The sequence below is a fragment of the Cygnus olor genome, chromosome 1 (genome assembly GCF_009769625.2).
Source record: "Cygnus olor isolate bCygOlo1 chromosome 1, bCygOlo1.pri.v2, whole genome shotgun sequence".
NCBI lineage: Eukaryota > Metazoa > Chordata > Aves > Anseriformes > Anatidae > Cygnus > Cygnus olor.
In genome coordinates, this window is record NC_049169.1 from 7,274,916 (window position 1) to 7,288,942 (window position 14,027).

A 14,027-nucleotide genomic window follows, 5' to 3' on the forward strand; every position below is an offset into this window, starting at 1 on the left:
CTGTTTAGGTAGCGTATTGCCACCAAAGCCAGCAAGTCTGAATGTATCTTAAACACATCTTCAAACAGCAGACGGGGCTGCTCAGCACCCTACAGCCCCAGACCAACCGGGTAGCCATGGGGTTGGCTCTGGAGGGCAATGCCCCGTGGTATTGCAATCCAGACTTGAAACAGCTGGACCTTGCTGAAGCTTTTGGACAACGGGTTTTGGAAGAGGAATTGCTTCTTCTGCCTCCACACCACCTCCAAACAAAAAGCATGCAAGCAACGAAGTGTTGGCAGCTATAAAATACGCATTGCCTACCGCTTCTCGGAGACACAGTTTCTTTAGCTCTTCCAAGCGCTGGCGCAGCGTCTCTTCCAAAGCCTCCTGCCTGGATTTCAGGGCGGCCAGCATGTCTTTCTTGGCAGACTGAGAGCTGTCTGACTCTTGGGAACCTGTCAATAAACAATGATTTCACTAGGGCAGCTGACAGCAGCACACACATCTGGAGCGCCTGTAATTTTACCAAAGCCTTGGATGCGCCCCTTCCAAAAAGAAATCGGGCTGTGACATGAAGCAGGTGTTACGGAGTCATGTTTGTTTACGGCAGATTCTTAATGCTTAAGTTAACAGAGACCGGACAGCGGGGCACACAAAGACGTTTGTAATCAGCACGCAGAAAAAGAAAACCAACAAAATTATTCATGCAGAGATCCTAAAAAAAAAAAAAGAGACATACCGTTCCCATGGAAGTTCCCAATAACAGTACATTTTACAAAGCCCTGGAGATGAGTTATTGGGAAAGTGAGCCTAGGAGAAGCCATTTGACAATACAGACCGCTTCTTTAAGGACTGCAATTATCTTAGTAGCAAACACTGAATTCAATCCACTTAAAGTGTCTGCTTTATGAAAAAAAAGAAAGTAATGGGATGAAATTATATAGCAAGTTTCCTGTAAGATGCATGCTAAGCTGTAAAACAAAACCAAAACAACAACAACCTGCCGGTCCTTCCAGGAGAGCAGCTGCCTCTTGTGAAGAGGTAGGTCAAGATATTTAGACTGGGGGTCCCGATGGCTTGACTTTTCAAGTGGCAATTACCCAGCGACTTCCACCAAAGAAAGCCTGTGCAAACCGCCTGGTACGAATCCAGAATTAAGCCAGGCTGTTGCTCAGATGTCATGACAGCACTTGTAACCTCAGTTCTTCAGGGGAACTTATTAATGGGATTCCCGATTCCTTTTTTTTTTTTTTTGGGTGGTGGTGATGCATCACTTGTTATCCAAGTTCCTGCATCTCAAAGAGGAAATTTTGGTTGCATATACTTCTGAGTCCCCACCTTGAGCAGCTGCTCCTTACGATGTGCCTAAGCATTCACCCTCTTTAATGCATCTCTGGGCTTGGGCATGAGTTTATGGTGAGCTCGTGAATTTGCCCGAATGAGCTGAGCGCATCCTTTTGGCACAGAGAAAGGATATGAAGATTATGGGCACACTGAGAGAGGAAAAGCAGCCTCAGGAAGGGGCAAATACCATCTCCACAGGCTTTTCACTCATACCACTGTCATTTGTTCGGCTACAGCTGGGCTGAACTGACACAGCCGCTGTGGTTAAGAGGTTGTTGTTGCCTCAGCAGAAGTGTCCAGGTGACCTAAGGTATCGGGGATGTCTTCTGTGGGGTGGCAGACATGACACAAGACCCCGTCAGACCCATCTTCTTTGGGACTGCTGGTGGGACACTCTAACCCACCCACAATGGCACCAGACACCTATGTTTAGACAGCTGGATGGCCATCTGAGTGCTCTGTAGGAACTTCTTGGGGGGGTATTTGTGCCTGCAGAGAAGCCTTTGACTCAATAACGCTTCAAGAGGCTTTCTCTTGGTCCTCAGCGGGTCCTCAGTGCCAGCACCTGGTGACTTTGGGGCCGTCCCCTGCCTTTCGAGAGCAATGGAGCAGAAAAAGCAGGCCTTTATTTTCTGCAGGAGTCAGACACAAAAGGATGCTACATCGAGGTTTCAGTGTACTTGTAGGGTGGGAGTCAGGGGGGACTTCTAGATGTCCTTGCACCTTGGTCTCTTAGCATACAGTGACGATGCTCAGCACAAGCTGGTTGAAAATGCTGTTGCCATTTCAGAGCGCTGGCAGGAAACTAGAAACAATCCTTTGCTTTGGCAGCAGACCAGGGTGAAATTTGTGCTTTCAGCTTCGTCCTTCATTGCTACTACTCCGGCGAACTGCTAAAGCTAAACCGACAGAGGATGAAGGCAGCCTGTGCCACGAACCAGCTCTGCGTTGGCCCAGGGGGACCAAAGGCTCTCCCTGGTCTCTTCCACCACCATTTTCTGCAGTTTTCATGCAGGAAAACAGCTGGCACCTATTCTGCAAAGTGCTGCCTGCCTTTGTTACACCATTTATTGTTCTGTCCTGGAGCAGGGGAGGTGGAAAAAGGGTCTCCAAACATCAGCCAGGTTGAACATCATCAAGCAAAGAAGGACAAACTCATAGTACCGTGCCTGTTCACTGCTGTAGTCGCCCTCGTTTCATTTGGGTTTGTTTGCACTCACAGAGCAATAAAACTAAACCCTGCGAACACATCTGCACTGCAGGAACTTCCCGGGGTCTTCTGGAGGAGCCGTGTATTTACACTGGCAGGGAAAGCCCTCCCTAGCATTTAGTGCTTCTTAATGGTAACCCTGGTGAGCAGTTACTAGTGAAAGCTGAACTGCTCGATTTCTTTCCTTAATTGCCAACAATCTGCTGAGCCCTGGCAAAAAGCTGCTCATGATTCCAGCAGATGTTTCAACCTTTTTAATTTATTTTTTTTCTTTCAGGACAACTTTAATGATCTACTCTTTCCTTTCAACTGCTCTTCCTTTTTCCTTCCTCTCCCTGCTCCCTACCTCCACGCCGGCCTCCGATTTATTTTTAAAAGCTCTTCATTTTTTCTGGTTGCCACAGCAGCTACAAAGATGCTGAGACGTTTAAAAACATGCGAACAGTCGAAACCCTGCCCAGACGCCTGTGCTGATTTGGGGCGTGCTGACAAGAAGGAAACCAGCAGCTTCTGGCTGAGCTGGTACGGCCCCAAATGGAGCACAGGCAGTTCAAGGCATTTGCCTCAGCTGTGCTGACCCTGCACGAGAACCGTGCTGGTCTCACCCCTGCTGCAGTCGGGGGCGATGCCCACTAAGTGAACGTTTTGCCATTTTTACCTCCACTCCCTGAAAGCAAAGGATCTGGAAGAGCGCTGTTATGTCCTGAGTTAAGCAGTGGGATTACCGCTGAAACCAGTCAGCCTCTCCTTCTTGGCATTAACGAAGCACTTCAAATTAACCTATTTCAGGCGTGTCTTCGTAACACAAAGTCTTCTAGAGCAGTAAAGGTTTAAAGACCAGGGCACGGCACGCTCAAAGATCATGCCTTGTGATGATAAACTGTGAGCTTGATCATATCCTGACTTGGGTGATGTCTTGGGCAAACTGCAGGACTTAATTCTTCAAAATTCCTAAAGAGAAGGCTGGGGTTGGGGTTTCTGTCCAAGAAAGCTGAACTGTTTTGGGGTGTATTATTAGACTTTTATGGGTCGGATTCTCTGCTTGCTCTGACAGGTGAAAAGCAAACTTGATCAGTCAAGAGAATCACACCAGAGTGAGAGGCTTGTTAAAATCGCAGAGAACAGTGCTCTGTACTGCTGGGGTGCCTGCAGCTGCCATTAGAAGCTCTTTATTTATAAAAATGTATTAATCCAGCCTCGAGCAAGGCTGTGACCACAGACCCACTTCTAAATCCCGTGGTAACTGACCCAAAAATGTCAGAACAAATCAAAAGACCACAAAAAAACAACCGAAGAAATAATCAAAGACCAGCACAAACCAATCCAACCGAGCAGCTACTACTGTAAATCAGCCCTATTAAATACGATGCTCACTGAGTCCCAGCTGCCCTGCGCCTCCCAAAGGGGAACATCAGCTGAGGAAAATCAGTTCTGAAGGATGAGTCCTAATGTAAGGAACTCCTACTGCAACAGAAATGGTTGACTGGGAGGCTTGCTCAGGTATTTTAGCTGCCACCATTAGGGCTAGCTCCTAATGGAGTAATCCAGAGAAATGTGGCTGAAATATGTAATTTCCCTGGGTGACTTTTGAACCTCCCTGTGAATATTATTATTCAGCCTCATTTCCACTCGCTGTGTAAAGATTTATCAAATCCTGCATTTCAACACGCTTCTGCAGAACCATTTGATGTCCCTAAAAGAGAAAGGGCTGAGAAAACACGCTGGGTAGGAAGCACCGGTCCCTCTCTTTGAAAGGCACCAGGAACCTGCTGAATCGGGGCCCGTTTTTATAGCTGCTGGTGGTGGTTTCATTTCAAAGCCAAGGAAATTATACATGCTCTTCCTGCCTCAGCACACAGGACAGGACACAGGTCTTGGTGACCCGAGCACCCACGTAATTCCCTATTTGTTTGTGGATGAGCTATGCATCTTCTGATGCCCACTTGGCCTCTCTGGGTGACTTCTTCCACCAACGTTCAGGAGAACATGAGCTGTGGAACAGGGGGAGAACGTGGTCCTCCCTGCTCAACTCACAACTCACAGCTGAGCTTCTTCACCAGTGCCAACGGGCTGGTTTCAGACCCTTCTGACGCTGGCGATGTTGGGAGAGTCTTGACCAATACTGGTGATGTCTTGGTGACATCGCTGGGGACATGAAGCGAGTCAAACACTCAACAAATCTCACCAAGGCGATGTCCTGTGCCTGTCCAGGTCTACAAGGGTTCCTGGTTAAGAAGTGCCTGCTCCAAGACAAGCTTTGCTGTAAAGCTTGTCGAAGGGAAGGAGGCCAGCAACACGAGCCACAAGTTTGTAGAGCAGAGCCCTACTAGTGACTCACTGTTGGTCCCCATTTTCTCCACCTCCTGCAGCACAGTGGAAGAGGGATAAGTGAGAATGGTGCAAATGAACAGGGAGGATAGATGGGATGCCGAAGGGCAGAAATTGCTGAGGCTTGGTGCTAGTATCTGTGAGAGGAGAGGAGCTGCAACAAGGTGGCTGAGCAGCAGCGAAGGAGGAGCATCCAGCTCTTCTCTTTCTTATTTTGTGTCTCCTGCTGCAGTAAAAACACATCTAAATATGACAAACCTTTCGCGCTACATCCTGCTGCCGGCTCCAGCTTGCTGGCATTGCATCCAGGTCCCCGCGGAAGGCTGTCCCTGGAGCAGGGAGTGGAGTCTCCCCGCTTCGCTCCGTGCCAGAGCCCGGGCTGACTCACGGCACCAGGATGTCAGCACGTAGCAGCCAGCAACCTCGGCCGGCCGCTCGCTCTCGGCTCTGCCAGACAAATAGGAAATCCTCCTCCGTGGCGCGCGGGGAGCCCAGCTGGCGCTGCTCCGCACAGGATGCGCTCAGACATCCTGCGGGCAGCTCGTCCTCGTGAGCTCGCGGGCCGTGCCGGGTGCTCTTCATCCGCTGCTGACGCTCAGCAGGGCGCACAGCTGGGAGCCAGCCCCGCCGGATGGAGGGGGGGAATTGGCTGGCCGGGTCCTGTCTGCACACTCGTGGCATTTCCCAGTGTAAACAGGTCACTCACGGGAAACCTCTGCTGCTGCTGGAGGAGCAGGGCTCGAGGGGCCTCATCTGCAGAGCTAAAGCAGAGGTGGCTCCTCTGTGGCCTCTCTTCTGCCCAGTGAGATGGTTTGGGGTTCAGGACAACAATAGCCCAGCAGTAACGGGGCTCCTCGCTGGCTAGGATCACTGTAAAGCTCGTATGGCACAGACTGCTCTGAAGAAACAAAAATCCACCTGAGACCTCATTTGATTTCACTCCGATAATCATCTGCTGGGTTTGATCATGGTTCATGCCAGCAGAGCTTTTATCTGTAGGCAAACCTTGCCCTGTATATCCAGAAATGGCCCAGAAGATCCCTGAGCTACATCCCGGCAGCCCTCTGTTTTGGGCAGCCTCTTAAGAGTTGAAATGAGGACAGAAATTAAAAGGTGAGCTTGTAAGAAAGGAGCTTGGGGGCATCAGGGATCCGACTTACAACTGCAGTGGACACTGACTGAGATCGAGGGCCTGGAAAACACAGAGGAGCTTGGGCTTTGGTCCCGAATTGCTGTGACCACACGAAGTCACTGTTCCAGCAGAAGGCTCCGCTTCCCCTCTACTGTGTCCTGAGACTGTAAGTGACGTGGGGCAGTGACTGCAAAGCACCACACAGCAAGATTTTGGCCAGCAAACGTGACAGCTGTAAGCAACACGCATTATTTCCTTGCAATCTTGCTGCAAACTCAGGGGAGACACAGCAGCTTTTGTGTGGTCCTCGTGGCAGTGACAGCCCCTCCACTGAGGAGGAGCAAGACGAAGGGAGGAAATGGCTCCGAGTAATTTCCAGGAGAAAAGGACAGGGAACAGCAGGGAAGTGGGGTAGGAGCGACGGATTCAGCTCTGCCCTTGTGATTTCAAGTCACTCCGGGTATTTATAGCCTGGAAATCCACTGCGGCCACTTAATCATTTGCACTTATTCTCTCCAGCACACGGGCTGTGCCGCGATAACCCGTCATTGTTGTGGCTGGGCGCCGATAACGTCGGCACAATGGGAGGAAACACCAGTGCTGGGATGGAGCTGGTGACGGTGCCCACCGGGAGAAGCAGTGAATGCCCCTTCCCACCCACTGGGACAGGGCTGGGTCACCTCTGCCAGCCGGGCTCAAGGGAAGGGGCTCCTGGAGCGGAGGGATCTGGGTGACTATACAGAAGACATCCAGGGTCTCCTATTCCTTGGTATCTGCTCTCCTCTGGCAGATGTCTTCTCTCTACATTTCCCTACCTCCAGAAGCGTGCTTCTAGCTCCAGAAGGCACAGAGGAGCTGCAAACCCTGCAGTGCTCCCTAACATTTTTGAAAGAGTCCTGTCCCCAAAGCTGGTAAGACCTAAAAGGCAGCTCTGAATGCAGGAACCCAGAGGGAGCCATGCTCTCCTGGCCCACTGGCAGCACCTCAGCCAAAAGAGAGGTTCACAAAGTCCTCAGTAGGCATCGATGTAGGCTCATCCACCTACGCAGGCCAGAAGAAATGACTCCTCTGGTCAGTGACCTCTGCACGGGTCTGGTCACTATTGCAATTCTGCTGAGTCCACAGACCCCATTCCCAGCCAGAATGGGTTTGAGCAGGGAGCAAAAAAAATACAGAAATAAAAGCACGGGCAGGTGGCTGTTTGGGACTTCTGTCCACACAGCACGGATCAGGTGTTGGCCCTACAAGAGCTTTTCTGGGCCTGACTTGCTGCTGGCTTTCACCTGGCTGCTGCTCTTGCCCAGTGTGCGAGCAGAAAGCAGGCCCCCCACGTGCTTTGTAGGAAGGCTAAAAGTTAGTGTATGAACATGAAAACAGGATTACTGCCGAGTAGCTTTCACAAACTTGGGAATGGTGCCCAGGAGGCCGAGATCTTGGAAAGACCTTTCGAACTTCCTCGGGGTACTTAACGTTATTTACTTTCCTGCAGGAGAGCTGGAAAAAATGCCAAACAAAGAGCTCCAACAACCCGACACCGGGCCAGGAGCTGCTCGGCTACTGCATCGCTCCCGGAGCGATGGGAGGTACAGACGGTGGATTGTGTGCCACGGATTGTGTGCCGCATCGGGGGGGACCTAAGGAGCAGAAAGGCATCTCTGTTTGCAGGCAGGGCAAGGAATTGCACAGCAGGCTGCTCCTGAGCTCAGGAAGCATTGCACATTTTAACCCCTTACTGGGCATTTTCCAGGCAGGAGAGGGTGGTTTTTAAGAGCCACGAAGGATACGGTGATGCAGAGCTGATCTACTGCAGCAGAGTGGGTTCAGTTTTAAAGCTCGTGCATTCTTACACAGACCTTTTCCTTGGCAAGCACGAGAAGGTTATTCTCTGCTGTTACAGATCTCATCACAATCAATTCCGATAACTTGATGTAACACTTAACAGAGGGCAATTAATTGACTGGAACTACTAATTATCCTGATACCTGCAACTTTGCCCTCCTGAAGAGCTCGCCACTGAGCAGCTCCAAGCTCTCTGCAATCTACCAATCCTTACTTTTGCTCCTGGAGTGTTTTAGCACTTACACACCGCTTCACCTGTTCAGTCAAAGTCTCAAAGAAATAGACAAGCTCCTGACTCCCCTTCCCTGTTCCTTCTCTTCTGATGCTCTAGCTCTGTCCCTTCTCAACTTCTCTTGAGTTTCTTTCACAGGTTTTGTCCTCCTCATTCAGGAAGGTGCTCTAAGCCACTAAAAGAAACCTCTAGGTCCCTGGTGGGGAGTGCCAGGGCACAGCTCTTTTGAGGTACCTGGAAAATTCCTGCAACAAAGAGGCAAGGCAGGTGTGTGCTCTGTGAAGAAGCCACCCTGTTTTGATACTGCGGAAGGACATCACCAACTCCCAGCCTCAGTTTCCCTTGTCTGCTGCACTGGCTGACTGCTTCCCCACTGCTCTTTGGGGACTGCATCACGGACACATCTGCCTAGGGCAGCAAACAGCCTGGGATGAGCTGGGTGCCAAGGGGTGATCACAGCAGGGTCTGTGAAGAGAGACCAGGTCACAGCGAGGAAGCGAGAGGCTGGAGATGGCATCCTGGGGCCAAAGAGGAAAGGAGCAGCTGTAACGAGAGAGGGGGGAGGCTGTGGCCTGTGCTAGTCGGGGGGCAACATGCTGAGAGACAGACTGACACCTGGACAGACAGAAAGACTGAAGGGAAGTGACTTTCATTTCTGCAGTGCAGCTTCTGGCAGCTCCCCGTGATGTTACGGCCATGGCCCTTCCCACCACATTCTCTCGTTACAGGATGAAGGACCTACCTGATGACAGAAGGCTCCCGCTGCTGCCGCTGATGATTTTGCCTTTACTCCCCATGTTGGCCAGCTTTGAGGTCTTGAGCGTTCCAGTTTCGGTCAGGTCAATCGCAATCTCACTCAGGCTTCTTGCAGCATGAATCTTGGACTGGACAGGAACACAAGAGTTAGTAATTACCTAGCACTTCTTTAAAGCTCACAGAAACAAGAAGTCATTTCACTGTGGCAGGAAACAGGCCTCCACAGCAAACTCGGATTATTTTACAAGAATAGAAGCAATCTGGCACTGCATTCACTGCTGCACTTTTTAGATTCTTAAGTGGGTGCAATTCTGGCATCGCTTGCTGTTGTTTGTTACTTTCTCTGCTTTGCCATGGATATTTTTCCCTCTTAAAGAAACTATGTATGGACTCACTGTGCTAGCACACACAATAAGAAACCTCCAGAAATGCTAACATAATGAACTGCAAAGCCTGAAGGCTAAAGACCACTTCTAGCAACTGAATGAAGCCAGGAGGAGTCTTTCCAAATCTGCTATGAGCTCTGGACCAACACAACGTGAGGACGCGGCTTAAATGGGCTGTCATGAGCAGCTAGAAGAAAATATTGGCAGGAAAACATGTTCTGGTTATGGTCCAGACTAACGAGCAGCATGCAACGCACCTACTTGGGGGGACCTCTCCAGAGCAATAACATTACTCCAGTAAGAAAACAGCCAGCCCCAGCTCAGGAACTGGCCATGCTGGGACAAGGAGTCACCCACTGTACAGCACCAGGTGTCAACAATCTAGGAACCTCCAGGGGAAAGTAAACCTATCTCAGGAGAAAAAAGACTTAATCCCGGTGGCACCGAGCACTGAGCGCAGAGGCCGGGTGCAGGGCTGGGCTCACCCAGTCCTAGCGGCTGCCTTGCCTCTGCCACCCAAACCCCACTGTTAGTGGATTGCCCTCTATCTGCGCTTCGTATCGCTGGCAGCATCTTGAGAGTGCTGAACATAGACAAGAGGATCAAGCACATTGATCACAGCTGATGGGGATGGCCCTTCAGTTACAGCCCTAGAAGTACTGCGAGGATGAACTCTGCATATGGTGGAGACTTGGGTGGCCGTAAGAATTTTCCAGCCCTTTTTCTAACCAGTACAGCCTTTGGATCACCTTAAAATGGCAGCTGCTATATTAGAACAACCCCCAGAGCTCTCTAGTCCTGCGTCCCATTTCCGACTGAGGTCATCTTCAAGCGCTTCAGAGAGAAATGTAAGGAAATTTTCATTAAGCCATTGTGGAATCATCTGTCCACATGAAAAAATCCCTCCTGCCTCTTCTGAAATAACGACCGGCTTATGTTCTGAGCTCTGTTTTATGTGTTGGTTGGTGAATTCACTTCAGCTAACAAACCACGATAACAAGGAGGAAAATGAGTCAGGAAGAAGCTTGCTGTCTGTAACATGTTGTGTGTTGCACACAAAGACGACTGCCGTTTCATCTCCCATCTGGAAATTGGCTTCTGAATCACTGAGCCTCCTGTGAGAGAGCTTGGAGTTCAGCCCGCTGCCCAAATCTCGCAAGCCTTGAGCTGCTGAGCTTCAATTAGCTTTGCCTCCCAGGGCCACGGACCTGGGATCTCCATTTCCCAGGACCCAGAAAGCTGTGGGCACGCCGTGCTAAGGCTGCACGTAAATTTTTGTTTGGGAGGGTGGTGAAGACTCAGGGTAAGATCACCAGAGCCTCTCTGTAAGATCACCATTCACCTCTGCAAAGCCAGAAGAGACTCTCAGCTCTACTCGTATGTGATGTGTTCCAGCACCGACAAATCAGGAGCTGATGGACACCTACATATCAGGACGTGATCCATTCCCACTGGAGCTAACATGAGATGGGAGCACAGGGAAAGCTGGCCGTGATGGGATTTTCAGCACTCTTTCACGTCCTCAGAAAGCAGAGATCATTCTAACAAGAACTAAGGGTGAACCGAAGGCTGAATGCTCACCACATCGAGCTTCACCCGTGGCTCTGTTACTGACTTGCTGTGGGGCTTTGGGTAAGGCACTTAAGGTTAAGATTCCAGCCATCCTCTGCCTCTGTTTGCACATCAGTGAGATAATAAGGGAAGGAAAATGTCTCCCTGTTGCACACTGTATTTCTAAGATTAATTTAAGACTGCAAATGAAGACAGCACTGGGAGAGCCTCATACTGAAAGCACCCACAGAAGTACTATTATAATTTAATATTCCTGGGTATTTATAGGCTCTGCCATTACCGTTCAGAGGTACCCGAATGCCTCACAAGCTTATTTCCACAACAACCCTAAGAACAAGGGGTGTGCAGTCACTCATTTGAGTGCAAAGGCAGAGCTACCTGCCAAGATCTTGGAGCAGATCAGGCAGCCAGTACTGAGCATCCTAAACTAATGCTACAGCCAGACAAAAACCTCTCATTTCCAGCAACTCCTCCCCAAACTCAGCCCAGGGAGAAGGATAACATTCTTTTTGTTTCTGGATCTGAGGTTTATGGTCAGAAATAAGATGCAACAAGGTTTGTGAAAAATGTTCTTCAAGCAGCTCGGGAAGGTTACGTTTAGGTGAAGAAGGCCACTGCTTTTATCTAACAAGATTTCCTCCAGCCTGAGTTTCGATAAGGAGTCCGAGCGTGAACTGCTGGTTTGTTGCAATGACAGATCTTTGGAGGCAACAAGTCTTCAGGCTGCTGCCACCCCAGTGATTTATTCCCCGCAGATGTATATATGCTGCATAACCCTGCAGTTACGTAGGGTTATGTATACCTTGAATATCCCAGGAACAGCCATACCGGTCAAACCTAACTCAGGAGACTGACTCTTTGCAGTGGATGTCTAGGAAAGGCTACAAACCCCACGTCTGTAAAGACAGACCCCGTCCTCCCATTCTGTGAGGCCGTGGTTTTCCTGTACTTGTAGGGTAGTTACGGTGGGAAGCCATGTAGGTTATTTTCACTCACATCCAGACTACAAATTAGAGCACGCTCTGGCCCTACCTGTTTGACTAGGCACCAAGGAAAACGCTGAGTGAAGGCAACACGGCTGGGTGCTGCAGTCCTGGCCAGCACGCCAAGCCAGCAGTGGCAGTAAGAGTGCATTGGGGAAATGAAATTGCAGGGTAAGGCCAAAGCCTGGCATCCCTGCAGCCCGCACAGGGGAAAAGCAAACCAAAAGAGAGCACACGGGAGATCAGAAGGGCAGAAGTGAGCTTCTTCCACAGAGGGAGCAACGCGAACCTGCTGGTGGGGAAGGTGTTGGATCCGACTGCAGTTGTGCTAACAGACTCACAGAATTGTAGGGGTTGGGAGGGACCTCCAGAGATCATCGGGTCCAACCCCCCTGCCAAAGCAGGTTCCCCAGAGCAGGCTGCCCAGGTAGGCATCCAGACGGGCCTTGAATGTCTCCAGAGAAGGAGACTCCACAACCTCCCTGGGCAGCCTGGCCCAGGGCTCCGTCACCCTCACCGTGAAGAAGTTCTTTCGCATGTTGGGGCGGAACTTCCTGGGCTCCATTTTGTGGCCATTGCCCCTTGTCCTGTCCCCACAAACCACTGAAAAGAGGTTGGCCAAATCCCTCTGTCTCCCACACCTCAGGTATTTATAAATGTTGATTAGGTCCCCTCTCAGTCTTCTCTTCTCCAGGCTGAACAGACCCAGGTCTCTCAGCCTCTCCTCATAGGGAAGATGCTCCAGGCCCCGTACCATCTTTGTGGCCCTCCGCTGGACTCTTTCCAGGAGATCCCTGTCTTTTTTGTGCCGGGGAGCCCAGAACTGGACACAGTACTCCAGGTGAGGCCTGACCAGGGCAGAGTAGTAGGAGAGGATCACCTCCCCTGACCTGCTGGCCACGCTCCTTTTAATGCACACCAGGATCCCGTTGGCCTTGTACTGTGCCCTGTACTAACCAGAGGGGATGGGGCATCTCCTGATGGGAAGGGGGTGAACTTTCCACGCTGCTCTATCCCTGCTGTCTGCTGACTCCAGCGGTGCTGATCACTGTCCGGTGGTCTCGTACTTGGACAGCCACGCGGCAGCAGCAGGAATCAGAGCCACAGCTCATTTCATACAGGCCACTGAGCAGCAGCTAGAGAAAGGCCTGGGCTAGACTTCGTAGGACAGCACAATGGTGGAAAGCTAGATTACAGCCCATTAGCGCTCCCCTGGGCCCTGCAGTCCCTCTAGGCAAAAACACAACGTAAAGCACTTAGTGCAGACCTGCCAAGTCTCATTTAGGCAGAGGAGACTAGCTCATTCATGAGTCATTTCAAAGCACGGGGCCAAACTGATCCCCAGTGCTGCTCTGACAGGGTCACGGGGTGAGGGAAAATCCCTCAGTGAGACGCAGGAGTGGATGGACATCAGGGACGAATTTATCCCTCCTGCTTGCAGTGATGGGGTCTGGCTGCAGGTGTTTCAGCAGGATTTTTTGAAAGCCCAGGCCTATTTTCTGCCAGTTCATTCAGCCAGAGAGCCCTGCGCTTGGAGAAACGTGCTGCTGGGAATTTCCACAAAAGGAAACTTTTCGGGGCTTCTAGGGCAAACGTTTGATTGACTTGGTGCAGTCAGCAGAGCAAAGGCACGGCTTAAAGTCCTGCTGCATTTGTCTCGCGCAGAAAGGAGAGCTGAGAGGAATTCTGCACGCTGACACGTTCGCTCAGAGGGCCGGGGATCTTTTGAGAGCCTGTGTTACACTTTGCATGGAGACACAGACAGAAATCAGTGGGAGCGAGACGCTGGGAACTCGGCGAGCTGGCAGGAGTTCAACGTGGAGCGAGATCGCGGGGAAGGCTGGGACCTTGCTTCCTTACAAAAGGAGCAAAATGCATGCGAGCTGATTTTGTTTCATTTTAAAATCACGTGAATAGGCTTTTCCAGCGGGGCTGTGCAGCAGGTCCAGATCCAACTGGTGCACAGTTACGTGAAGAGCTTGGAGTTCGAGCTTGCTTCATCGCCGTCTTATCTCCTGCCATCTAATCACTGGGGTGAAGGCTCAGCTGCAATGAGTTCCAGCAGGCTTTTTCTTCTCAGTTTATTTTTATTCTTCTTTCTTTTGTCAAAACCACGTGAAATGCCAAGTTTGGACATAAAAGCAGGGGGTAGCTAAGTTTCGCTTTGAAGCTGGGGATTCATCTGAAGTGGGGGCTCTGATTTAAGGGGATGGGGACCCACGTGACTTGAAACTCAAATGTTTGCCTGAGCTCTTGAGAGCTG

At 50.6% G+C, this 14,027-nt stretch overlaps 1 protein-coding gene across 9 annotated transcripts in view; it reads right to left on the minus strand.

The window, feature by feature from the left end:
• FRMD4A (FERM domain containing 4A) overlaps positions 1-14,027 on the minus strand; it is a 359,570-nt gene that overhangs the window by 19,792 nt on the left and 325,751 nt on the right. For all 9 annotated transcript variants that reach the window (XM_040547746.1, XM_040547697.1, XM_040547738.1 and 6 more), the window contains exons 14-15: positions 8,810-8,951; positions 304-437 (exon numbers count right to left, since the gene is read on the minus strand). In XM_040547746.1, coding sequence (XP_040403680.1) covers positions 304-437; positions 8,810-8,951 — 276 coding nt within the window. The remainder of the gene's footprint in view (positions 1-303; positions 438-8,809; positions 8,952-14,027) is intronic.